The 26,763-nt window shown below is 46.5% G+C and overlaps 1 protein-coding gene across 2 annotated transcripts in view; it reads right to left on the bottom strand.

Moving 5' to 3' along the window:
- Positions 1-26,763, bottom strand: part of Dscam (DS cell adhesion molecule) — a 570,981-nt gene that overhangs the window by 88,696 nt on the left and 455,522 nt on the right. For both annotated transcript variants that reach the window (XM_085685855.2, XM_085685856.2), the window contains exons 16-20: positions 25,621-25,691; positions 12,914-13,154; positions 11,348-11,494; positions 6,164-6,319; positions 818-951 (exon numbers count right to left, since the gene is read on the bottom strand). In XM_085685855.2, coding sequence (XP_085541981.1) covers positions 818-951; positions 6,164-6,319; positions 11,348-11,494; positions 12,914-13,154; positions 25,621-25,691 — 749 coding nt within the window. The remainder of the gene's footprint in view (positions 1-817; positions 952-6,163; positions 6,320-11,347; positions 11,495-12,913; positions 13,155-25,620; positions 25,692-26,763) is intronic.

Below are 26,763 nucleotides of genomic sequence, written 5' to 3'. Positions count from 1 at the left end.
TCATGCTTGTCTGGAAAACACGACTGAACCATCTCCACAGCCTGGCTACATGTTTCTAAGTTTTATGCCCGGAACAGGGAATACAAAGGTGGGTTCGACATCATCCCTACGTTTTGAAATTGTCTTAAAATCTCCATGAGAGCACTGTAAATCTGAATGCGCTATTTTTATATTTTCTTTTCTCCGAATTCCCCTCTTTTCTGAAATGACTTGGTATCTGGCCACAGAAAGTTCAAATTGGTAATTATTACCCAGCACTGCTAGCAGCAGCGATAATAAGCAGTAAGGTTTGAAATGGTGTGCGCATTCCAGCTCCCAGCGCCTTCACCAGGCCTGCGGCTGCTGTTGCAGAGGGCACAGGTCCCCACTGACAGGCCTAGCACAGCAGGGGTAGTCATTAGCGCCTCAGCGTGGGAGGCCAGTGAGGGAGGCCAGCAAGGGAGGCCAGGGAAGGAGGGTGGGCAGGAGCATGTGGGGGAGAGGGAAGGAGGGAGGGAGTGCATTTGATGTGGCAACAGCGCAACCAATAGGTGCTGTCCAGTGAGTAACAATTAAGGCACAATTATGGCCTCTGCGCTGGGATCCTGATAAGACGGTGGCAGTGCACACTGGCTCCAGGCAACCGCATCCCATGAGATAGTGCAGGGCTGCTCTGGAGGGAGGGGTAAATGAGGACTTTGCTTTGTGTGTGGAGACAACCGCAACGAGAGAAAAACCACCAAGAAGCACAAGTGGGAGGAAGGCCGACGAGGAAAGAGCATCCTCAGCGAGGTCCTGGAAAGGGGCTGGAAATGCACCTGGCTGTTCACCAACTTACCGTGGGGTAGGGGTGGGAGCAGAATACGGTGTACTTCCGGATGATGCCGTTCAGCTTGAGCGGGGGCAGCCAGGACACGAAGACCATGGAGGCTGAGGCTGCTGCTGCCTTGACGCCAGCAGGAGGACCTGGAACTAGAAAATCCAGGGTTAGTCACTGGGTGGAAGGAGCCCTGAATGGTTGCCCTGGTGACCACCCCTGCCCCGGTAACTATCTGGTAGCCTAGCCCCTCTCTCTCTGCTCAACTCTTTGAGGGCCAGTGTCAAGGGTCCCAGCGTTCCTTATTTATAAACTGAATCCTGACCCCAGTGGCTTCAGGTGCCACCGTATTTGGAAATAGAGTCTTTAAAAAGGCAAGGCCTTGTTGAATGCTCAGTAACAACTGGGCACCCATGTCTTTTTCTCTAAGGTGTGAGGGGAATTGGGAAAGAAGGGGTAGAAAGAACATTAGACTTGGCAGATGGACTGGGATCTTTTAAAAGAGGGTCTGGGGGTCAGAGACTGTGGATGTCAGAGTTCTGCGAAGTCAGAGTCTTCCTGTCCTCAAGTGAACTTCCAGGCTGGGGTGGGGGTGGGAGTATTGACAGGAGTGAGCAGTGAGGGCAGGGGTGAAGGGTAGGGATGAGGGGTGGGGAAGAGGGTGAGGAGTGAGGGCAGGGTGAAGGGTAGAGATGAGGGTGAGGGGTGATGGCAGGGGTGAGGGGTGGGGAATGAGGGCAGGGATGAAGAGTGAGGGCAGAGTTGGGGATGAGGGTGAGGGGTAAGGGTAAAGTGAGGGGTAAGGGTGAGGTCAGGGGTGAGGGGTGAGGATGAGGGTAGGGGATGAGGGTGAGGGGTAATGGCAGAGGTAAGAGGTGGGGAATGAGGGTGAGGGGTGATGGCGAGGGATGAGGCGCAGGGATGAGGGTGAGGGTAAGGGTGAGGCATGGGGATGAAGGTGAGGGGTGGGGATGAGGGTGAGGGGTGAGGAGTGAGGAGTGAGGGCAGGGTGAAGGGTAGAGATGAGGGTGAGGGGTGATGGCAGGGGTGAGGGGTGAGGGTGAGGATGAGGGTGAGGGGTGGGGATGAGGGTGAGGGTGGGGATAAGAGTGAGAGGTGGGGATGAGGGTGAGAGGTGGGGATGAGGGGTGGAGATGAGGGTGAGGGGTGATGGCATGGGTGAGAGGTGAGGGGTGGGGGTGAGGGGTGAGGCCAAGTGTGAGGGGTGATGTGTGTGACAGGATGCAGAGGACACACCGGCTGTTGTGTTGTTGGCTTCTATGTACTGCACAGGGCACAATCCCACATTCTGAGGTACTAGAACTCTAGGAAGGGCTGATGTCCTCACAAGGCATAAAACCTTCAGTACCTATTGAAAGACTACATGACTGGTGATTGTGTGAACACACAGACAGACACACAGACACAGACACACACACACATACATATGCACGCACCATTTTGGGGTTCACTAAGATGCACTCACATTTGGGCATACTATGTTGTGGCTTAATAAGAAATGTCCTCTAAAGGCTCCTTTGAACACTTGGTTCTCAGTTGGTAGCTCTGCTTAGGAAGCTGCGGGAAATTTAGGAGGAGCAGGCTTCCCGGAGCAAGCAGTGCATCACTGAAGTGGGGGGTGTGTTGAGAGTTTGCAATCTCACCCACTTCCTGATCTTGCTCTTGGCTTCTTGTGTGAGGAAACAGCGAGATCGGCCAGCTTCCTGCTCTGCACTGGGGATTCCCTGACTACCCCCATGCCTTCCTCACCGTGTTGGGCTCTGCTTTTGGGAACCCATACTAAACAAATCCTTTCTTCCTGATGTCACTTTTGTCTATATGTTTTCTCACAGCAACAGAAAAGCAACTAATACATTCTCAACGCTTTTCAGGCTATGCAAAGTTCAGGATACAGGTAGCCAAAGGAGTCTCAGATTCTGACGTGGGTGTCTTTTTCCCTCACTCAGCTTTACCTTTCGATATCTCACCAGCGAGGAGCTGCCCTGGTGCCCCGTGGGGTGGATGCAGAGATCACACATTCCATCTACCGCTGGCCTCAGAGGCTCACAGGCCTTAATGATAGGCTTAGTAAATATTTAAATTTAAACAGAGCTGGCTCTATGTATACATACACTATGTGTACTTTTTCATAAAGGGATGGAGGTTGAGTTTAGTGCATGCCTCAGTGTGAAAATAGCTACTGAAAATTAATAGATTATGTTTTGTTTGTATTCTTTCCTTGCACAGCTATGCTTAGGTTATCGTTTGGGCAAATAAAATGATATTCAGATTCCACACATGTTTCAGAATTTAGAATTCACTTGCTCAACAGAATAAAGCTGCACAGCAAGGCACTTCTTATACTCTTTCGGCAATGACAACTGTGCGCGTTTTCACTGAGCTAAGAGTTCTGAAAAGCAGATCTGAAAATTCAACAGTTCTCACCCCAAGAGGATGGCCACGGAGATGGCACTACGGCATATGGGTCTGAGACTTCTATGCCTGGACCTTTGAAATGACCAGAGGCCCGAGAACATGTCTATGAGTCTAAGAATCTTTTGGGACTGAGAAACTGAACAAAAGAGTTGTTCTCACTGTACAAACACCTGCTTATAATAGATATGGAGTCTCTAATGATGGTTGGCAAGCACCCTGCTGGGATGGTTAGTGTTTTGTCAACCACATAGAAGAGTCATTTGGGAACAGAGAACACCATCTGAGAAAATCCCTCCATGAGAGTCTGTAGAGCACTCTTTCTGGTCAATGATTGATGTGGGACAGTCCATGATACTGTAAATGGTGCCACCCCGGGAAGATGCGCCTCGCAGAGCAAGCCAGGAGGAGCAAGCCAGTAAGCAGCACTGCCCCTAGCAGCCGCATCAGCTCCAGCCTCCAGGTTCCTGCTTTCGGTTCCTATCCGGACTTTCCTCAAAGATAGAGTGTGATATGGAGATGGAATAAGTCCTTTCCCCCAATAGGTGTTTTGGGTCATGGTGTTTTTGGTCACAGTGTTTTTGGTTACGGTGTTTTGGTCATGGTGTTTTGGTCACAGTACTTTTGGTCACGGTGTTTACGGTGTTTTGGTTATGGTGTTTTGGTCACGGTGTTTACGTTATGGTGTTTTGGTCATAGCAACAGAAAGCAAACTAGGGCACATTCCATTTCTAAGTTATGAAATCTTTTTGTGTTTCCCTCTTTCTTTCCAGTCTCTACTCCATTTCACTACAAAAATGCCAACTTATCCTAAATCAATACAGACATTCAACTTGTAGTTCCCTTTGTCCCACAGCACCAGGATGAGAGGAATTCTCCACCTCCTCCATGGTGTCTTGTAGAGACATTGACAGTCAATCACATCTCCATACACTGCCTGAACCAGGTATAAAAGCAGAGATCAGTGAATGGGCAAGTTAGACCTTAGGCTTCAGGGACAAACACTGAGACGAAAACTACCATTTCTAAAACTGGGTGATTAATTAAAAAATTGATCCCAAATTTCCTGTTGATGGGAGCTGTGGAGATCTTCCCATTTTATTGGACTTCTATAGATTCTCCAAAAAATGTTAAATGTCAAATTTTATGCTACAGATCGATTTCTCTCTTATTATTATTCCAGAAATATCTTATTATCTTATTATTATTATTTTATTATCTTATTATCATTATCTTATTATTATTCCAGAGATATCTGTTTCACCATTAGTGGTGCTCTGAGAGAAGGGAGAGCAATGAACAAGGTATACAGGGAGGGGCACAGCAGCCTTCTCTATGTCAGCCTGAGGCGTGCTCACTTCACTTCTGCTTTCATACATACGTCAGTACGCTCTGAGGGGTGCAGCAGCTTGGTTCTCTCTTGTTCTGAGCAAGTAAGTTGTTCTAAGTCTTGTAGACAGCGGGACATGACACCAGCATTCACACAGCTCTCTGACACATTTTAAACAATAGTTCCTCTCGTTCAGGACTTAGCTTTGTGGATAGCTCAAGGCACAGTGACTTCCCAAGGACACTGCATTTTGACCTTAGATTTCCTGAAAAGACTCAATGTCATTGAGTAGAACTCACCAACAGCTGCATATTCTTGAGAAGAATGGCCTGTGTGCTCTAGAAAAGCTAAACGAAGTGAGGACTGGCATGCGTAAGGAGGCCCGGAGAGTCGACAGAACGCTGTAAGGGGGTAGGTGGATGGGACCGTGGGAGAGAGAGCAGGGCATGGTTCCCCTGAGGGGCAAGCAGGGTGCAGGTAGCAAAAAAGCACCCTCTGAATGTCTGGTGATCGTGAGGATGATGGACAGGGGGTGGGAAGGAGAAGGAGGAGGTCCCATTCTTGTATCCAAATCTGAGTTCTAAGCTTCGCTTCTAGGGCAAATGTGGGCTGGAATCAAAGAATAGCATGCTTGGGATCCATGCAGTTGAGGGGGCAGAGACATCAAACCTGCCAGTCCCAGCTGGTGACAGAATGGGCCACAGTGTGGGTTCTCCTCCCTAACTTGCCCCACTTCCTGGGGATGAAGATGAATAAGTTCAGATCATGTCTACACAGCACTTGGGTACTGCCGTGTCCTGGGTCAGCCTGTGTCTGGCATGACCGGGTGCCAGGAAGCTTCCGGAAGGCTATAATGCTTACTTCTTCCTTCACCAATATCGCCGATGCTCTGCTGTGCACCGAAGCCTAAACTGCTCCTCACATAGCTCCGACAAGGACACAGGGAATTTTCCTCAAAATAAAGAAAACTGCAGGCCAGTTTGTGTGGAGCTGGTCTGGAGTCAGAAGGGAGATAAAACCTACCTAGTCAGCATAAATCTTCGTAAGAATTCATTAAAAAAAAACACAAAGCTTAGAATTCAAGCTTTTCTAAAATGATCCAATTCATGTGAAGTAAGACTTGGGACAGTCCATAATTTTTAAGGAAAAGAGGTGAGCCTGGTAGTAATTGAAGTTATCTGAATAGAACACAGAACATTCAGCAGGCATGTGAGCTCTGGAATGAAATGTGACTTTAGTTGAAACAAACAAACAAACAAAAATGATTTTAAAAAAAAGAGAAAGAAGACAAAAGAGGAGGGAGATAGGAAGAGAGGTAGAAAAGGGGGCAGGATGGGGAGATGAAGGAGGAGAAGTGGGAGCGGGAGACACAGAAGGAGAGGGGAGAATAGGAAAATACTTAAAGGGCAGGATCAGGATCAATCAATGACTACATCAAGCAAGGTCGCAGGAGGGGGAGGACCTGACTCCCGCTGGACTGTGTAGAAGGGCAGTGAAGACCTGAGTGAATGAGGCAGGGGCTTCTGCCCAGACACCAGACCAGTGTGTCCCGGGACATTTAGGATCTGCGTTTCCCAGCCAGTGCCCACACATCTATGTCTCACCATCCTCTTTGGTGCGGGTGAAGATCTGCTCGCTTCGGACGCCATCCCCTGCGCGGGTGAAGGCCAGCACCTGGATGCTGTAGTTGGTGTACTTCTCCAGTCCATCCAACTCCAAGGAAGGCTGAGTGGTGGTGACATTCTTAATCTCGCCCAGCTCTGGAGGACAAAATCAAAGAGTAGGACCTCATTATAGAGCCCGTCACACCGCCTGGCTGACCTCCTCCCTGTCACACAAGGTACTGGAAGGAGCCGTGCAGAGGAGTCACCCGACACAACCACCATGTACTGTTTGCAAGAGAAATAATCACCTGTATTAAAATGTCTGAAAAAAAACAAACCAAAACAAACACATTGGAAAATAGTAATTCACTCTTGATAAATCAAATTCATTGTCACGATGTCATCCTGGGAAGGACTCACACTGGCAGACAGCACTATGCACCTCTCATTGGTGAGCTATCTCTCTATACCTAATGGCTGTTCACTGTGAAACTTCTGCAATGTGAGGACTCCATGTATATATGAAATATACATAAATGTAAATATAAATGTATATATTTCATTCCCCCCCCCATGTGTGTTGCTTAATCTTTTGCCAGCTTGACATAGCTTGTGTCATCTGGGAGGAAGGAACCTCAGTTGAGAAAATACCTTTTTCAGACTAGCTTACGGACATGTCTGTGGGACATTACTTGATTAATGATCAATGTGGGAGGGACAAACCCACTGCGGGTGGGGCCATCCCAGGAATATGGTCCTGGTTGTGTCAGGAAGCAGGCTGAACAAGCCATGAAGGACAGACCAGTAAGCAGCGTTTCTGTCTTGAGGTTCTGACCTGACTTCCCTTCATGGTGGACTATAAACTGTATGCTGAAATAAAAATAAACCCTTTCTTCCCCAAGTTGTTTTTCATTGGTGTGTTTTATTCCAATCATAAAAATCAAACTAAGGCATCTCTTTTGCATGTGTGTAGGTATATACATGTGTGGGGTGCACATGAACATGTATGTTTTGATGTTTGGAATCATCCTTGTTCATGCCTCCATCTGTGTATTGAGAGCTCTGTCCCTGATCTACTGTTGAGGCAGGGTTGCTCAACTAAACCCACAACTCACTGAGATGTCTGACCTCGCTTGCCAGATTGATTGCCTTGGAGTCCCCTGTTTCTGCCTTGTGAGAGTGAAATTACAGGCGGGTCACTATGCCATCTGGCATTACATTGGTTACAGGGATCTGAATTCTGGTACTCACGCTTGTATGGTGAGAACTTCAACAACCAAGCCAGCTCACAGGTTCATCATTTATATACATTTTAAATTCTACTATAGCAGATGCAGATTTTTAGGTACTCAAGTTAATCTCAAATATCTGAGCTAATGGACACGGACAACTTCCAGCTCTGCCCTACATCACTGACTATGGTCACCTAGGTATCCACAACTCAGTTGGCCCACAACTAAACCTGCATCTTGGTAAACAAAAGAAACACTGACTTTGAAGGGTGATAGAAAAGTAGTTTGGCCAGATGATGGAGGATTTTCTCAAGGAGTCTGGGTATCAGGATTTCAAGATGTAATTGTTCGGCAACATGGAGATGCTCCTGACTGTGTGTGCTGCCTCACTATGACTGAGCAGACACTGAAAGCAGGCTTGCATTGGAAATGATCTGAGCAGCTCAGCACATGCGTTTTACCTGGAGTGAACCCTTCTCTGCGTCACCGCTGAAGTGGCAGGTGATGTGTGAGAACCTCGGCATGTGCTAAATCTGCCTTACTTTCCTGAGTGGGCTCCAAGAGTGCTATTCAGAGCTGGAACACCATGCCTCCACCTCAGGCAGAAGGCACTTGGCAACCGCAAGCAAGTGGAAGGATGCGGCAAGTGTCTACACAGCTGTAGACCCTGAGTTTCGAACAGAAGCCAGTCACATCCAAAGTGGTGGCGCAGGAGGAGGCCTGAGATCTGCTTGCCCGGGGCCAGGTGTCTGTGAGCAAGTAGGTAGCACCATGTGACTGCCATCTTACTTAAGCAGGACTAAGGCGAGAGGCAGGGGCCCAGCAGGCATTTGCTGGGTGGCTGGCTGCAGTAAGGGATGCCTTTGATATGTTCCATAAGTATTGAGAGCTGTATCCCTGAGCTCTTATCTCAGGTAGGGACATGCCAGGTCTGCTTCCTCAGGCACAAGCACTGCTCATAGGACCAAGATGCACAGATCAAGCCAGCTCAGCAGTCCATCTCCACAGCCATCATTTGACAGGCAGGGAGCTAAGGGACAGAAAAGCAATTACCTTGCCAGGAAAAGGCTAAGATCCCCAAGGCCGAATGGGAGCATTTACCACACAGTCTTAGATACTGGGTCCTGGATACTTGATGAACACAGGGAGATGGAACTAGAAGCATGTTCTTTGATTGGGTCGCTGTAGCATGTTGCCCATCAGCATCCCACCCAGAGGGTCAGATGTCAAGAGCCACTAACATTCAGATTATGACATGTATATGTGGATAGTGTGTATATGGCACATGTAATGCCTGTGAGAAGGGTTTGTCCTGTGTGCTGGGTTATGCTGTATATGTTGTTGTAGTAACTGTAGTGTTTACACTGTGTGTGGGCATATGTGTCATATGTAGTATGCAATGTGTGTATAGCATGTGTGATGTGTGTTTTAGTGGGGGAGTTTACCAAAGTAGTGTGCATTGCATATATGGTGTATGGTGTATATGGTCTTTATGGTGTATGTGTGTGGTATTCATTCTGTGTCTTGTGTGTGTATTGTGGTATGTCTAGCATGTATATTGTGGTGTGTCTGGTGTGTGTAGTGTATGTGTGTGGCATGTGGTACGTGTGATCTATATGTGTCTGTAGTGTATATATGATATGTTGGGAGTACGTGTGGTGTATATAGTTTGTATGGTGTGTATAATATGTATGGTATATTTATTATGTATATGTATACACGTGTATATATATGCATATATGATATATGGTACATGTGGTGTGGGGGCAGGATATATATGTGTGTTGTGTATATGGTATGTGTGTGTTATATGTATACTCTATGTGGTGTGTTCATATATGATGTACATGTGTGAAATGTTCTCTAGGTCTGGTTAGATCAGGCTTTCTCATGCCACTCCATGCTCAAGCTCTGTGGAATCCAGGACAGTGGGGCTGGTGCCATGATGGCACCTTGCTGACCCAAAATGCATTTCTTAGAAGTGGCCTCAGGCAGAGACTGCTTATTCTTTTGCCCAGACCCAAAATAATCACACAGAAACTATATTAATTAAGATACTGCTTGACCTATTAGTTCAGGCTTCTTAATAACTAATTCTTGCATCTTAAATTAACCCATTCTTCTTATTTTGTATTTTACCGCGAGACTTGTGGTTTTCTGGTAAGGTTCCAGGACGTCTATCTCCTTCAACAGCTACATGGCATCTCCTCGACTCTGCCTACTCTCTCTCTCTCCATCTCTGTGCAGATTTTCTGTCTGGCTTTGCTTTATTAAGTCATTGGGCGAAAGCAGCTTCTTTATTAAGCAATGGCAATAAAACATATTCACAGCACACAGAGGGGAATCCCACATCAGAGCCCTCAGGCAGTGCTTCAATTTCTGATGTTTCCTTCCTTAGCTTTTGGAAGTCGTGAGTAGAACATCTGAAATAGACACTAATATCACTGGCTTGGCCCTGATTTTCCGAGTGGAAAGAGACTGATTTAAAGTCAGTCCTAAGAACTGACTTTAAAGATGTGTGGCCATTCCAACTTTAAAGTTTGGTGTGTATAAAGACACTCACAGTGTGTAAAACAGTCTCCTAGGCTACACTGCCAAAAATGGATGACCACAGACGTTTTGTTACTCTGCACTATGTTCTTTAAAGCTTTTATCGGTGTGAAGACTTCAGCTGCTGACTCTTTTGTTTTGGCCCCCATTTTGTGGGTAGCATCTGCTGATTTGATGAATTACTTGGCCACTACGTGCCACTACTTGGCATTAGTGTCCTGTTCCTGCTCATGAGCCCAGCGCCCTCTGAGCCAGCCCTACTCTCTCCCATCTTACAAGCTAAGAGACGCTCAGTTAATTTGGGTCTACAGTGCATCTGGCATTGTGAGTTCTCCTAGGCTGTCTCCCAGTGCAGGGTAGCATGGGAAGCCTGAGACTCCACTCCAAAAGGAACTAGGCCTGGGAGATAGTTCTGGAAACACAACCCTTAGAATATGCACAGTAGAGGGTCACACACTGGCAGTGACTCAGCAGAAGGTAGTACTTGCTGTTGTGCCTTCACTCCTTCATTTGGTGACAACAGCGGAGTCATCTGTGCGGCCCAGTGTGTCCCTTACTGTTTGGAGATGGGACCTGCTTAGCAGCACAGACCCAGAGGTCCTGAGTGAGGAACTGGAGACTCTTGTACTTGAGCTCTTTGCCCAATAAGAAGTGAAGTTTATATCTAGGCAGAAGAGCAGAAGAATGCTCCATGGTAGAGGGGAGGTAGGAAGAAAGGAGGCAGGATATAAGGGGATAGGGAAGTGAGGAGCAGGAAGAGAGGAGGTGGGAAGTGAGGGGTGGGGAGAGAGGACACAGGAAGAGAGGGACAGGAAGAAGAAAGCCAAGGGGCAAGAAGGGAGGCAGGAAGAGGGAGGCATGGTGGGTCCAGGGGCCAAGGCATGGGAGCATTCCAGGAATGGAGACCTTGGAAAGATGTGTGCACTGTCTAAACCTGGGGTTTTTGATTTAGTGGCTCCTTTTGGGGACAATCATAAGTTTCTTGAGGTGTTCTAACATTTTCCTGGAACTCTTACATACTTTTTCTATAGGGAGTTAATGTTTCTTTGCAGAGAAGAAAGGAGCAACATTTAAGGGCATGTTATGTATAACATTCTAAATAGAGATTTATAGCTGAAGACACCTGCAGTTTTGACATAAACACAATTTAGAAAATGCCTAATGTCCCCAACTGTCACTGCCTCAAGCTTTTTTTTTTTTTTTTTTTTTTTTTTTTTTTTTTTTTTTTTTTTTTTTGGCATGTGTATACACAGGTTCAAGTGTCAGGTGGTTGAATAAAGAGTAGAGTTTTCATTGGCAAAGAGGTCCCCCCAGAACCCAATTTCATCCTAGGGAGGGGGTTTTCAGGTTGTGTGAGGCATCCCATAGGAACACCTTCAACATCCCCACTGAGTCCTCTTACCTCCGTCCATGAGGTTGGCCCAGTAGATGACCCTGAACCCCTGGAGAATCCCATTCAAGGCCTCCTTGGACAACGTGGACCAAGAGATTGATATGCTCTCTGGTGATGTTGCTATGGCTTGAACATTTTCGGGAGGGTAACTGGGCACTGAAACGAAATAATTAGAACCTATGATAGCAGCAGGAGGGGCTGTTAGCAGAGCAATATTAGAGAGGCAGCTAATTACTATCCTAACATGCAGGACAAAGGAGAATGTGCTCAACCTCACAAAGAAAGGAAAAGGAGTACCATTCCGTACAGGAATACTGCAACTCAGGTGAGGGTCTTGAGGCTGCACAGTTTCCGTGAAGGGTGTTGTAGTTCCTCCCGCCCACTTAGTAACTCCACTTTCAGGAATTGATCCCAGACTTGACTCGAGTGGATTTCAAGTCCTAAGGATGAGCGCACTGCTTGTCTGCTTCGCACCTTCACCACCCTGGCAAACTATTGCTTTCACTTACATTTAGTGCACACAACACTGGATTAAAAGACTAAGGGAAAATGCAGGAGAGAAGAAATACAACCATGCAGCTTCCTTATCTCATCTCCAAAGCCTCTTTATCAGGAGCATAAGGTTTTATCAGAGGCAAGAGAGAAAATTAAGGTGGTAGTATATGCTATTTACTCATTGATTGATAGGGTCTCTATGCAGCTCTGGTTGACCTGGAACTTGCTCTGTAGATCAGGCTAGCCTCAAACTCACAGAGATCTGCATGATTCTGCCCCTCAGCTGCTGGAATTAATGGTGCCCACCAGTTTATACACTATCTTAGATATTGACTCTATGTTAACTTTAAATGTTGGGGCAAGGAGAGGGTGCCAAATATTAGCTGAAAGTCATGAGAGAATAAATGGAAAAGAAGGGCTAAACCCTCCTGCAGAGTAGCTAGAACGCTTTGGTCTTCTAGGTTCCAGTTCTCGAAGCTTTCTCTGGTCTACGATCAAATGGCTCATTGTGCAAAGAGTTTTTTAAATGGCAATGTGTTGATGCCACCATGTGCTGAGTCTTTGGGACAGGAGAATTCTCTGTCATCAAGCACTGTTGGGCTGTTTTACTGGGATAGAGGAAGTTTGCATGAATTCATTTTCATCACTAGAGGGCGCATGATCACTATAAGATCTGCTCCAGAGAGCCTGGGCCTTTTCCGTGGGTTTTCTCTGGCCACAGAATGCTTGAATGGAAAGCAGCCATCAGAAGGCGCGGGGAGGGGGGGGGCAGGGTAATAACACAATTTTACAATATACAGAAAAAAATTCCTAAAGCTTCATGATACTGGTTTGGGGAAAGATTTGGAAAATTATATTTCTGCTCTATAGATGGGGACAGCTTTGGTTTTATTACTATTAAACTCATCTTGGGTCCAAAATGAAAGAGGAAGATTCAGGAATACTTTTGGGCTTTTGATGCAGACCCATCCAGGGCAGGAGTGAATTGATGTGGTGGGTTACGTAGGCCAAGCAACGGGGAACTGGGCTGCAGGGCAGAGAAAGGAAGTCATGCCACAGGCTGTGGATGTCCAGACCTACCATCCTCCAGGGTGGTAGCGATTATCTCCTGAGAAGAAGGTCCTGTGCCAGCCCGGTTGCAGGCCTGCACCACCAAGCCATACTGGGTGAACTTGTTCAGGTTGTCCAGGGTGTACACCTCGCTGTCCCCGGTGGTGTCAATACTGATGATATTGAACTGGAAGTTGCCTCCCGTGCTGTACTCCCGGTAGCCTATTTGGTAGCCGCGTATGATTCCATTTTGTAAATGTTTCTTGGGAGCCTAAGCAGGAAAGAGAAGAATACACTCAGGAACACGGAGGCAGGAGAATCATAACATGCAAAACAACTTGGGAAAAAATAAAGCCAGATAACAGTAAGGGTAAGTGCAGCAGCCACAAACTCCTGCACAACTCTCCCATGGCTGAAAGCCCAGGCTAGCACGTAGCCCTAACTTCATGGCTGTTTTTTCTTTACATTGATCCCTATAATAGCCTACAAAAAGTGTAATTCCTGAGTCAGGCACTGTAGGAAATTAACAATCGCAACGAATGATAGAGACATAATAGAATTAGGTCAATATAATGTCATAAAGGTCATTTAAACTTACAAATCACTTATTTCTGTAATTTTCTATTTACTATTGTCAGGTCGTAGTTGGTGAGGGTGAGGGTTGTGTAATGGAAACCGTGCAAAAGAAAGCCACAGGCAGGGCGGCTTTCCCTGGCTCCTCCTCCTTCACCTGCATGTGTGGTATCTGGTCTGACCTCGTCGTCCTCTGGAATGCTTACACTGTGACCCTTAGTTTTTACAGAATGTCAGACACATTTAAGTGGCAGGAGAACAGATCTGAAACTTCAGAGTCTGTGCTCCAAACCTCTAGGCCAGACTGCTGTGGTTAACTTGACTCACTGGTGGGAAGATATTCTGGACTTGTAGTGTTGGAACACATGCCTGTCACCTCACTATCATGTAGTTCTTCCTGCTCACCGTCAGCTAGTGGTCTATCTAACATCATCCTACAGTTTTCTATCTACCTATCATCTATCTGTCTGTCTGTCTGTCTATCTATCATCTATCTATTGTCTATCATCTGTCTATCTATCTACCATTTATCAATCAATCAATCTATCTATCATCTGTTGATCTATCATCTATCTTTTTATCTATCCGTTATCCATCATCTTCCATCATTTATCATTAATCTATCAATCTATCTTCTATAAGTTAATTACAAACCATGGATCCAGATCTCTCAGGTTATGTAAACCTTTCTAAATCCCAGAAACACTAACAATGCTGAAGGAGAGGGAAAGTAAACACAAGAACTCTGAAAAATGCTGATAGGCTACGTGCGTGGCTGCCAGGTCAAGGCCAGCAGCAAGTGGCAAATGAGGTCTGTGAGAAATAGTTCATAGATAGGGAAGCCAGATGGGTTTGTAAGGGTGGCCTAGGTTCAGCAAGTAGAGTTGGGGCCGTGGGGGAGAAGCTGTCAGGAAGAGGCACAGGAGTGAGGCATGATGGGAGGGAGTGGGTGGGATTCTAGGGCAGAACAAGTCTCTGGAAGTCAGCAGCTACAAGGAGAAGGGTTCAGATAACAAGGGAACCACAAGGTGCTGAGCAGGAGACTGAATGAACTCAGCAGATACTGTTAGCCTGACATGTTCTCCTCCAGGGGAACAGGCACCCTGGGCTAGTGTCAGGACACAATCTGAGTCACAGAGATTGCAACATTTTAAACTTTTAATTAAAGCACAAAAGCTGCAAGTGCTTATGGGGCCTTCTTACAGCAAATTTCTTCCTGTGGGGTTTCCTTGGGACCTGGCTGCTGTCCTCATCTGCCAGGCTGTGTGCACAGGGGTGTGTGGGCTCACAGCGGGATATCAGCCATGCTAATTAGCATTTACTATTTAAGTGAGCATCAGGGTGAGGCCCTGATGTAAGAGATCACACTTAACTTTAACCTGTCACCTCCATGGGCTTTGCCATTCATTTTGTCTTCAAGAACACCTAAAGATTTTTTTTTTTAGCGTTTTAGAATCAGAGCCCAAGAAAATCGCTACACCACACCTGCCAACTTGCATGTACAACCTCTAGCTAGTTAATAAAATTAATTTTCCTGTAAAAATCATTATATGCAAGCCAATTTTACCAACAGAGAGATTTATTCTATTTCATGTAGATTTTTTTGTAATTATCAGATAAGTGACTCAAGTATAAATGATAATTTTTGCAAATTATATTCATATCCATTAAGCATGCTCTCTAATTGTTCAGCTGGCTCCCTGCAAGGCTTCAAGAGAAAGCCAGTCCGAATCGCAGCAGGATGCCTATGCAGGTAGGTGGAGGTGGAGCCAACGCCTACAGAAAACTTATCTAGAGAAACTGACTTAGAATTGTCCTGGAAGCAGTCATAGGCGATCGTGCTGAGTTATCACTCCTCTAGGGACATGGTTCCTCTCTGTGGTTAGAAAGCACTGCATCTAGTTTCCCTGGGAGATGAACGAGGGCTCTGCTCTGCTCCTTTACAAGGCTTTGTTTAAAATAAAAAGCAACAATGTTGCACAACTTCAAGCCAGTTAAAAATTCCAGCACAGACAGGGTAAGGGTTTCAGAGGCCCCACTCTTCGCTGAGGAGCTGTTGACGGCTCCTGCAGAGGTCACCACTTTTCTTTAGGACTGTGGCCACTGGGAGAGGTTCTCCATCCCACTGAGTGGCCACACCCATGTGCACTTGGGCAGCACTAACTAGACTCGGCAGCTTAAAAGTTATACCAGAAAGACATGAAGTTGAGAGAGGGAGATGTGATGGGGGCCCTAAGGGAGCTAGAGAGGGGGTGTGAGGGGTGGATATGATCGAGAGAGGCTGTATACATATATGGAATATAAAATATGGATTTTTAATATGGAATATTAAAAGAAAATGAACATTTATTTAAAATTACATTTTTCTTAGATCTATTTTTCTCACTTTACACTTCTGCAAAACATGGCCAGGAATAATTGAGTCCAAGGCAAGGATCCCTTGTGAGCCTGTGCACATTTGATCTGGTTTGTTTCTCTTGGCTAAGGTGAGGTATTCCTCACATCTGCATCTAAGTTTGCTCATTTAATATGTCATTAGGATCACAGTCTCCTCTTTGCACCAGGTTCAGAAAACCATGCTTCGTATGCCGATGTTTGATTATAGTTCATTGTTCTCCCATTATTATTACTCTGCAACTAATTTTTAATCACAAATGTGGCTGAGTACCTTTGCAATCTAGTTTTTCCACTTTCAATCTCATCTGTGGGACTCAAGCCGAGCAGTAGATGACTGCCTTATTTTTAAAGCCTACATTTGAGTTGGCTATTAATGAGCAGGAATTTGCTATTACTCTGTTAGAAGGGTTAGCATAAGGGGATGTATTTGTCACAAGGAGACGGAAATGCGGTCTTCCTCCTCCTCAGCTTTGGACAAGTTCCATGCTATTGCCCATATTTCTTTTTCAGGTACCTCATGGAATTGCTAGCTACCCCTGTAGACAAAGCGGTTACAGCTGTCGTATAGAGTGAGGACTCACTACTGCCACCCTGCCTCTGGAGCACCGTGGTCGTTGCTAGCAACACTAACTACCCAAACCTCCACGCCTCCTGCCTTGTCCGATTCCATCACCATCGCTGCTGTCATCTCTTCCCACATCCTCAACATCATCTCGGTTCTCCTGCACAGTTCTTCCGAGAAACAGCTGCTACACTGAGAAGATTCTTCCCCATTCCACTATGCAAACCCTGCTCATTCTGGAGGGCAGTGCCCGGAGGCCTTTCCTCAGACTTCACAGGGCGCCTTCTAGGCCACATGCCTGCTTCCTAGGGGCTGGCTTTCAGCCAGGCCTCCTGAGGACAGGGTAGCTCACATATCCTCTCGTGCCCAGGACTGGGTCTGGCATGGGCTTTTGAAACCTCTGAAGCCCACCCACACTGACACACTTCCTCCAACAAGGCCACACCTACTCCAACAAGGTGTTGAACTCCATCCATGCATCCTAATCTTTCTCAAACAGTGCCAGTCCATGTGACTAAGCATTCAATGTACGAGCCTAAAGAGGCTACTCATATTCAAAACGTTAGGAATATTTCCTAACATTAGCTCCCTGCCAATGCAAAATTTCCAATCAAGCCAAATCAAAACAAGCCAAATTAAGAAATATTCAGGTTTAATGGGAGTTCTGCACTCTTGGGTGGCCCTGAGGAGGAAACTGGGAAGCTGCAGAATCGTGATACCCCCAGAAGGAAGAAAGGGAGACCATGTGTTCCTTTTTTGGGGGATCACTTAAATACCCTGAGGAGGGGTCAGGACCTGGTCTGCTGGGATTTAAAGTCCAGACCATGTTGAAGGAGCGGCGGGCTGCGTTCCCACCCGGATCCCAGCTAGCTTACCCCCAAAATAATTACACGGAAACTATATTCATTTAAACACCTCCTGGCCCGCTATCTGTAGCCTCTTACTAGCTAACTCTTACATATTAATTCAACCCATTTCTCATAATCTGTATGTCACCATGAGCTCGTAGCTTACTGGGAAAGATTCAGCATGTCTGACCTGGCAGCTTCATGGCGGGCAGCTCTCTGACTCTGCCTGACTCTGCTTCTTCTTCCCCGCCTACCTATGTTCTGACCTATCAGGCAGGCAGCTTTCTTTATTAATTAACCAATGAAAGCAACAGATAGATAGAAGACTCTCCTACATGAAGACCAGGTCTGGGGGCTGGGATAGATGTGAGGGGCAGGGGCCTATGCTCCCGACTTGACATTAGCTACCAATGAATAAAGAGAAACTTTAAGGTTTATGAGAAATCCCACCTGGCAACCACTTCTCTTAAAGCTCAGTAAAAAAGCATTTTGCAAAATGGGTGCCTAGAAATGGAGCAAGCAAAGTAATTCTGAGGGCTTGCTCCTACTCAGCATTCAAGCTCAAGAGCCTTGCAGATGAGTCCCTTTGCACTGGGAACCTGGTGTTGAATACTGCGGTTTCATAAGTGAGTGGCATCTCTTCAGCTTTTCTGGAATCCCTCTGAAGGTACTGTACACTCTGTGGCAGAGGTCACGCTGGGTTAATTATTTACCTAGGCTGGTTTTTATTCTTTCCCTCTCCCTTTGGAACTAGGAACAGCCCCAATTTTCTTGCACTGACTCCTCTCATTTGTTGCTCTCTGTAAACCTTGGTCCTTCTCCAGCCATGCCCCTCACCCAGGTACCCATCCTTCTGATCTCTAATCTCCCCAACCCCCACATCCTTAAGGCCTTTTCTTTGATCTCCATGACAACAACAGCACCCTGTCAACCCATTTGTATGGCTTGCAAATGACTGTATTTTATAAGTCTTTCTCAAATCTTCTTTATCCTTTAAAGAAACAGAAACGGCAGAGTGGCAGGGATGTAGAAAGATTCACAGCTCACACCATCACCATGGATGCTGGGGACTCTCGCATGGGCAAGACTTCCTGATATCTATTCCATCTCTCTCTACACTGTAAGAAGCCTTTAAAGAACAGGGTCCTCAGCCAGGCAGTGGTGGTGCACTCCTTTAGCCTCAGAGATCACAGGCAGATCTCTGTGAGTTCGAGGCCAGTCTGGATTACAAGAGCTTGTTCCAGGACAGGCTCCAAAGCTACAGAGAAACCCTGTGTTATGGTTTTCGTCTCTTTAAGAGACAAGCCACGCCCACTCCCGGCAACCCCTGCCCTCCCGCCGCCATCTTAGATTCTCATGGTTCCTCCTTGGTGTACATGCGTGGCTCTTCTCTGTCTCTCTCCTCTTCTTCTTTCCCCACACACTCTCTCTCCTCTAAGTAATAAATATCCAATTCTATTCTGTACAATGTGTCTGCCCATGTGCCTTCTACCTGCCTTCTACCTGCCTCGCCCTGCCACAAACTGCTCTCCTGGAACCTGCCACAAGCAGCATAAAACCCTGTCTCAAAAAAGCAAAAACACAAAACAAAAACCCAAAAAAAATAGGGTCCTCTTCTGGGGCTGGAGGAAGGAGCTCCTTGGGAAGGTAACTGAAAATTTCCTTCAGATTCCTGAAAGTTCTCTTAAGATGCACGTTGTCCTCTTGCCCTTTAATTACTGGATGACAGCTGTGTCACTCATCGGAATAGTCCCGCCCCCAAGGAATGACCTCTTCCACAGTCCAGATGCACAACAGCTCCACAGTAAAGTGCTTCACAAGCTATGCTTCGGATTGGGCAAGCATGAGTCGGGTACCTACGTGACACAAGGCTTTGGGCATAAGGGAACCTGAAGGGATGTGGCTACTACCACCTTGCAGGAGGCTTATACTGCTGAGGGGTAGCCTCAGATACCATGAGAGGGACATAAAATACAGGGCTAGCCCAGGAGAAGGGGGGGGGGAGAGCAAAGTTGCCCAGAAAAGAAGCAAAAAGACCTGTCAGATAAGGAGTAGATCAATGGAGCTTAGGGGTGACCCAACAGCTAGGTTCAGTGGTGGCACTACAGCTGCACCCTGGGGAGAAAACACAGGTGACCCAGGAGACATGAGCTCAGCATGAGGCTGCAGAGTTATCTGTTGGAATCCTGGGTTTCCAGGTGACAAGAGGGCAGAGCTCAGGTCCCCTGAGAGAGCAGCAGGCTGTTAAATGCTGAGTTTGCCAGCCCTGGGTAGTATCGTTATCCTCACTCAAAGGTGGAAATTCTAAGCGTCTAAAGGCTTTTTTCCTGCAGCAGGGGTCTCTGGAATCAGGCTGGGCTCAAGGACTGCCATCTACACCTGAGGAATGACTCACAGGGCTAGCCTCTGCCTCTCCCTGTACTGCTACTTGGGCAATGGGAAGCCCTTGACTAAACCAGAGGGATTTCAGGGATCGGCACAAGGTAGGTAACAGGGGAACAGAACCTCAAAAACATGTCAGATAAGCCTCTCTGCTTCCCCTCTCAGGCATGCAGCAGAAGCACAGCCAGGCACAGAGCAGTGGTGGGGTTTATGTGTGAATCTGGTGAAGTGGCAGGACGCTCCCTCCTTCCCCCTTGCCCTTCTTTCTCAAAGTGAATGAAAACAGGCTACCTGATTTCTCTTGTTTTTTTACCTGAGATTGGATTGTTCCTGGTAGAGCAAATAAGCATGACGCTATGTTTTATGATGGCAAATCTCTCATCTAAGATCTAAGTAAAAAACATCTCTCTTATTTCGCTTGAGGCTGGGCATGGGCTTATGCTGGAAGGTTTGCCAAGAGCTGGGGGGGGGGGTGCTCCTCTCACAAAACTGGGGTCTTTGAAGCTGGCTTATCCAGCGACTTCCCTAAACTGGCTTACTTAATCATGGTGGAGGGAGGGAGGGAGGGAGGGAGACATAGAGCATGCTCCAAATGGAGCAAAAGCGAGGTGGTTCCTGAAGGAATGTGCCTGTTTAAATGCACAGTATCTGCAATGTGAATCTGTGGCCTGGGTCTTGCTATGGAGGACAAAGGTTTTCACACAAAAAGACAGGTATATGGACTTTTTAAAAACATAAATCTGAATGCCGACATGCGATGCACGCATTTCTTTAATGAATACAAATTTCCCTCCTGCTGAGGAGAGAACCCTCACAGAGCCTGTACCTCCTGGTCTACCTCGAGGATCCAGAAAAATCAATCCTACCCCATGAGGATGAGAAAGGCTTTGAAGCCAGTTTCTTCTCTCTCTCTCTCTCTCTCTCTCTCTCTCTCTCTCTCTCTCTCTCTGTCTTGTGAAAGGGGAAGAGGTTAGACCTGCTACTACATGAAGGCCTGACAATTCCTTACATATCTGTGAGACATGTACACATTTTTAATAAAGCACCCATAACCCCCAACAAGAACCGGTGAATTAATTCATGAAAGCAAATGGAACTTTGTAATCTTTCATAGCCTTAGGATTAAGAGAATGGCTGAAAAAAAATTAAAATGTATTTCAAGACAACTTTTTTATTTTTAACTCTTGTAGGAAAGAAGAGTGTTGCACTAGGTTTATAATTTAGATATAAAATGCTAGTAGGGATCGGTAGAAAACAGATCTGCTCCAACTTCACCGTGTCAGGTGACATTCACCCCGTGAGGCTGGAAGGCCAAGTAAGGGATTTCATATTTATTAAGCCTTGTAGGCATGAGCTACCCACATGGCAGCTCACAGCCTGACCCCAGTCCACCAGCGGTCACTAGGGGTGCAGAGATGGGCTTGGTGAGAAGTCCATTCTTCTGAGTCTGGAAATTCATCGAGACCCTCATGGAAAGCATGTAGAATTCTAAGTGAAATTTTTCGCTTATTAAAAAGCATTCTCAGCCGCGGTATGCAATCCTGAGGAGGAGACACAGGCAGAATCTTCCCTGAGGTTTCATTCTGAACCATCAGCTTAGAATTGCTCTCTGCATGCTAACACTTCAGCAAGTGAAAGTGTATATTTTGGAAACACTCTATAAAAGACTTCTCATTTGAAGCAAAATTTTACAATTGAGATATTTTCTGCATTCAATTGCAACCTTCTGAGATATCTAGAGTAATTATTTCACATATTGACTATTTCTTCTATGAGTCACTATGGTAAGCACACACACACACACACACACACACACACACACACACACACACACCTAATCCCAGCATTCAGAGGACTGAGGCAGGAGGATAACAAGATCTAGATCAGCCTGGACTTTATAGTAAGCTCAAGGTTTGCCTAGGCTACAAAGTGAGACTCATGGTCCCAGAGACAGAGAAAGAAAGATGCTTCAGAATATAGATTAAGACAGAACTCTCTGGGTTGGGGAGGGAACCTAAATATTATTTTAAAGTGTTCTATCAAATAAATGCATTATTTAGTCATTTTTAATGTTTGTTCTGATTTTGAATCAGAAACAAACCTGCAATCCCCAGGAAAACCTCTTCCCTCTGGCAGCCAGAGCAGAGCCCTGGAACTCATTGTTATTTATTTCTACTTTAGCAGGACATATTGTTGTAATCTCTGCCAAGCTGCTGCTCTGTGCGTCCACCTAACTCAGAAAGTGCAGCAGCTGAGCCTTTCTGTGCAGCCATCCTGCCTCACACAGGGACTGACTCCTGGATGCCCTCCTGGGGCTCACAGCTGGGACCTGCAGCCAGCTGTGTTCTACAAATGTACCACAGATTTGTGACCCTTCACCTTCAGTGAGTGACAGCAGAAAGGGTGTGAGGGGCACAGCTCTGGTGTCCAGTGTCCTGCACTCAGCATTCCACCAAAGCCTACCTTGGACCTTCGCCTATTCCTCCCTGAAGCTTGCATCTGAATAGTGTGGCCTCTGCACCCCATGATGCTTTTCAGAGGCTACTGTGCTGTGAATACATGGCCTAGAGGTTCCTTTGCTCCACCTGTCCACCCACCCACTCAATCCATTCTCTCTGCACTCATTCACCACTGCCTGCCCACCCACCCACTCACTCCCTGGCTCATTGGCTTGCTCATCTTGCAGACCCGCCTACTCATAAACACTCATTCATTCATTCTCTCATAGCTACCCTTTTCCCGATTCATTTCTTCACTCACTTATTCACCCATGTACGTACGATGAACAAGGCACACATGTCTCTAAGGGGCCCGCAGAGCCACAGAGGAGATGCACAGAACACAGGGTACGCGGTGAGAGTGCTGGGAATGTCAGGCAATCCCATGTTGGGGATTCACCTGTCTTCCCTGAGTGTTACATGCGACTGGAGCCTGGAGAATCCGTAACTGGGCAGGAAAGGCACCATAGGAACTGTACCATGGTATCATGTGAATGATGACAGGTAAGGACAGCACCTTGGATCAGGGGATGGGGATGACTAGAGGGGAGAGGAGCATGGGACTGATGGTGGAGGCCTCAAGTGTCTATGGGATTGGTCATATACCCAGGTCTGGGCAGCCTCAACGAGACCTGAAAAGTTTCAGATCTCACTCTTTTCTTTAGTGAAAGAAACAGTTAAAATGAAAAAGAGGTAAATAATTTATTTTGATAACAGAGATTCAGAAGAAGGTCTACTCATAAGACAATGATTTAAAATTTTAATACCTAACTCGTGCAATTGAAAAATTAGTAATTTTTCTTTTATCTTTTAGGGATGTCAAGACTTAAATGGTTATTTTCCCACTCAAAACCAAAAGCCCCACTCTCCTCCTCCCTTCCCTACACTAGACACATCTTTCAACCCTGACAGCTGTCCATGGGGGTGAGTGAGTGAGTCCTCATCTTAGGTTCCTACCATTCCACACATACCCATGCCTACACCTGGACACAGGGGCTCCCCGTTTGGCTGATGCTGTCCCCCTGTCTTTCTGCTCCTCTCCCTTTCTTCTTCCTCTGTAGGCTCCTTAAACAAACTGCATGTTCTGAACTCTTCTACCACAGGGAGGCATGTTTGAAAGCACACACCATCTCTGCATGTCCTTTATATCAGTCCACAGCTTGCCTGAAACAGGAATGCCCTTTAAAGTCTTTTATACCATCAGGTGGAGCAATAAGCTAGTCTGCCTGAGTCTCCAGCAGCCATACCTCACTCGGTGGGGTTGATCACCAGTATGCCTGCCCAAGAGCCAGGCAACAGTGCCTGCGGGCAGGGCTGTATACCTGCATAGCACCTAACTAGTGGTCTTAGAAAAGCCAGGTGTGCTATGCATTCCATAACACCTTCATCCCTTTGGCTTTAGGAAGAAATGTAATGTAATGCATTAACTTTCACTGTGGCATTTATTTTAGGACCCAGTTCAAAACCCGAGAAGTTCCAATTTTAACTACAAGAGGTAGAGGCTCTGTATACAGACACACCCTTCACATAGGACCCCTCCCCCCCAAAAAAGAAAACTCTCTCAAGGCCACAGTAATATCTGGCCCTTTCTAGTAGCTAGATGCAAAGAGATGTATGGAGCAATTGGCTGAAACTTCATAGCCTCTATTCAGGGCAGACTGAGCCAGTTTTCTGTTTGGAGCACGGCTGGGATGTGCACAAGGTTAGGGCATGCTGAGATCCTTTTATTGTACAGTGTGTGGTGCTCACAGGAGTGGACTGGTCACAAAGACTACGGACAGCTCGTCACACTCTCAAGCCACATGGTCTGTCATGCTGCCTGCTGCAAACACGGCTCATTGGCTAGGGCTAAAAAAGCGGACGCACAGGGACTCCCTGCATTAACCTGTGTAGTACCTGAGGCGGTGCGCACCCCACAGTGGACGCACAGGGACTCCCTGCATTAACCTGTGTAGTACCTGAGGCGGTGCGCACCCCACAGTGGACGCACAGGGACTCCCTGCATTAACCTGTGTAGTACCTGAGGCGGTGCGCACCCCACAGTGGACGCACAGGGACTCCCTGCATTAACCTGTGTAGTACCTGAGGCGGTGCGCACCCCACAGTGGACGCACAGGGACTCCCTGCATTAACCTGTGTAGTACCTGAGGCGGTGCGCACCCCACAGTGGACGCACAGGGACTCCCTGCATTAACCTGTGTAGTACCTGAGGCGGTGCGCACCCCACAGTGGACGCACAGGGACTCCCTGCATTAACCTGTGTAGTACCTGAGGCGGTGCGCACCCCACAGTGGACGCACAGGGACTCCCTGCATTAACCTGTGTAGCACCTGAGGCGGTGCGCACCCCCATAGTGGACGCCTGCTTCTATCACACATGCTCATCGTTTTATGAGAGGTCCAATAGGAAGAGGAAGAGAAAGGGAAGAGAAGGAAAGGGGAGGGGAGGGGAGGGGAAGGAAGGGGAAGGGAAAAAGTTGGAGAAGAGAAAGCCAGAAACAGTGGAATTTCGTAGAAGCATGGATCCAATAATAGTTCCCCAGACGAAACAGCATTTGACCCATATGGTCATTGCCAAATGCATCTCCAAGGAGATGGCTCATGTCCAATGCATCTCACCCACAGGTAAGTGCCATTTCCTGAGTATCTGCGAGTCAGTGGCCACTCAAAGCACTGACCTGTGACAGGTGTGCACAGAAGACAGATACCACCACCTCCTTTACAAAGTTTACCTTTAAGGCAGGCCCCACCCTGGCTCAGGCTTGCTCCTCCCCATCAGGGCAGCCCACAGCAAGCTGAGCAGCAGCTAGACCTTCTCTACAATCACACTGCCCAGGAGACAGGGGAACCCAAGGACACAGCTAGCTAATGTACAGCGAGGGCTCTCTCCTTCCTTCCGCCATGCACCATGGACTACACTGTGCTTTCTCCATTCCCAAGAAGCTTCTAGAGGTTTTCAGCTGTGATGGAATTACAAAGTCAAGGGGTATCCATCTCACTATCTACCTGAGGCTGATCCTAGGGACCATGGTCAAATTCTCAGGACAAAATAAGTAAGCAACTTCATTCTTTAGAGATATATAATTTTCTATAGAGGAATTCAAACTATGGATATCAAACATGCTTCTGCCACAGAGCAGTGTTTCAGTTGATGGGACAATGGCATGTATGATGACTATCACAAGGATTTGCGTATTTCGAGGTGTCACAGCCAGCTTGTGTGAATACACTCTATGATAGTTTCATGGTGACGTAACACCCAAAGGCAGATTTCTCAGGATGAGTCCTTGTCTTCAGGCAACTGTGTTTGTATTGAATCATATATATGGGTATATATTAAACCATCTATATATATATCCAATATATATTTTTGGAAAATAAACTTTTTATAAAAATGTTAGTATCCTGGCATCAGGACAAGAATACTGGTTCATACACTTGGGAAAGTGTCAAAGACACATACGTTGGTTCAGTTTACCTTCCAGGTAACCCTGATGCTCTGAGATGACGTGGGCTCCAGGTGAACTTCCTGAGGTGGACCGTCAGGAGCTGCAGGAACCAAAAACACAGAGGCAGGTTATATACACCAGAGGCAGATTCTTTTCTTTTGTAAGGAAGCGGGCAGAAAAAAAAATCAACAATGGTCAAGATACCCATAAAATGTTACAAAATTATCTGTAACATATGTCCATATGTATGTATACTTTAAAACATTTTTAGGAGACTCAGAACACCAAACGTAAAGGCCATACCAAGAGTTGTGATTCTGTATTGTTTACAGAATAATGCAAGAAGAAAAGTCTATGTGTGTACAATTCAGATTTAGTCTTTGCAAATCTTTCTAAATTGAAGTGTGGACCTGCAGGATATAACGCAGGGATTCTGAGAGATGACTCTAAATGACAGGGAGGACTGCATATTAGCATTCAAGAAGTAAAGAAAGTGCTGTAGGCTTCAGGCCCATGAGAAGAGCAGAAGAAGTTGCTATGGCCCATGGAAAGGAGTGTTCTCTGCTGCTCAGACCCAGGGACCTCCAGGGTAGGGATGAGCTGAGGAATGAAACCCCAAGAAGAGGTGGGTTGCTTGGTTACAGCTTTAGGAGACTTGGAGATAGTGAGGAGGGGTAATGTGTCACTGACCGGATGTGGGTGGCAGAGACTCTGCCGAAGTAGAAACAGGAACAGAGGGAGCGCCATACCCACTGGTAAGCAGGTCAACTAGTCCAGAGGCTATGTAAGTCAGTTTCAAGACTCCTTATAAAACTAAAAGTAACCCTACCATGTGATCAAGCTACCCCATCCCTGGGTGTTTACCCAACAGACACCAAGTTACCATGCCATAGACACATTTGTCCATTCACATTTACTGCAATGCTTTTCGTGATAGCTCATTTATGGAAATAACCTAGGTGTCAATCAACAGAGGGGTGGATCACGGTAATGTGGTTTAGGCACACAGTGGTAGTCTACTCAGCCACATGGAGAACAACGCAAGGAAGGGGACGCAACTGGGGTTGATCACATTAAGCAAATGAATTCTATCTCAGAAAGACAATAATTATATATTTTTCTCATTTGTGGGTCCTGGAGTTTAAATAGATGCATAAAAGTCATGTATGTAC

This window comes from Myodes glareolus, chromosome 2 (genome assembly GCF_982192425.1).
Source record: "Myodes glareolus chromosome 2, mMyoGla1.1, whole genome shotgun sequence".
Taxonomy (NCBI): Eukaryota; Metazoa; Chordata; class Mammalia; order Rodentia; family Cricetidae; genus Myodes; species Myodes glareolus.
The sequence above is the reverse complement of the archived record's forward strand: the minus strand, read 5'-3'. Positions and strand labels throughout refer to the sequence as shown.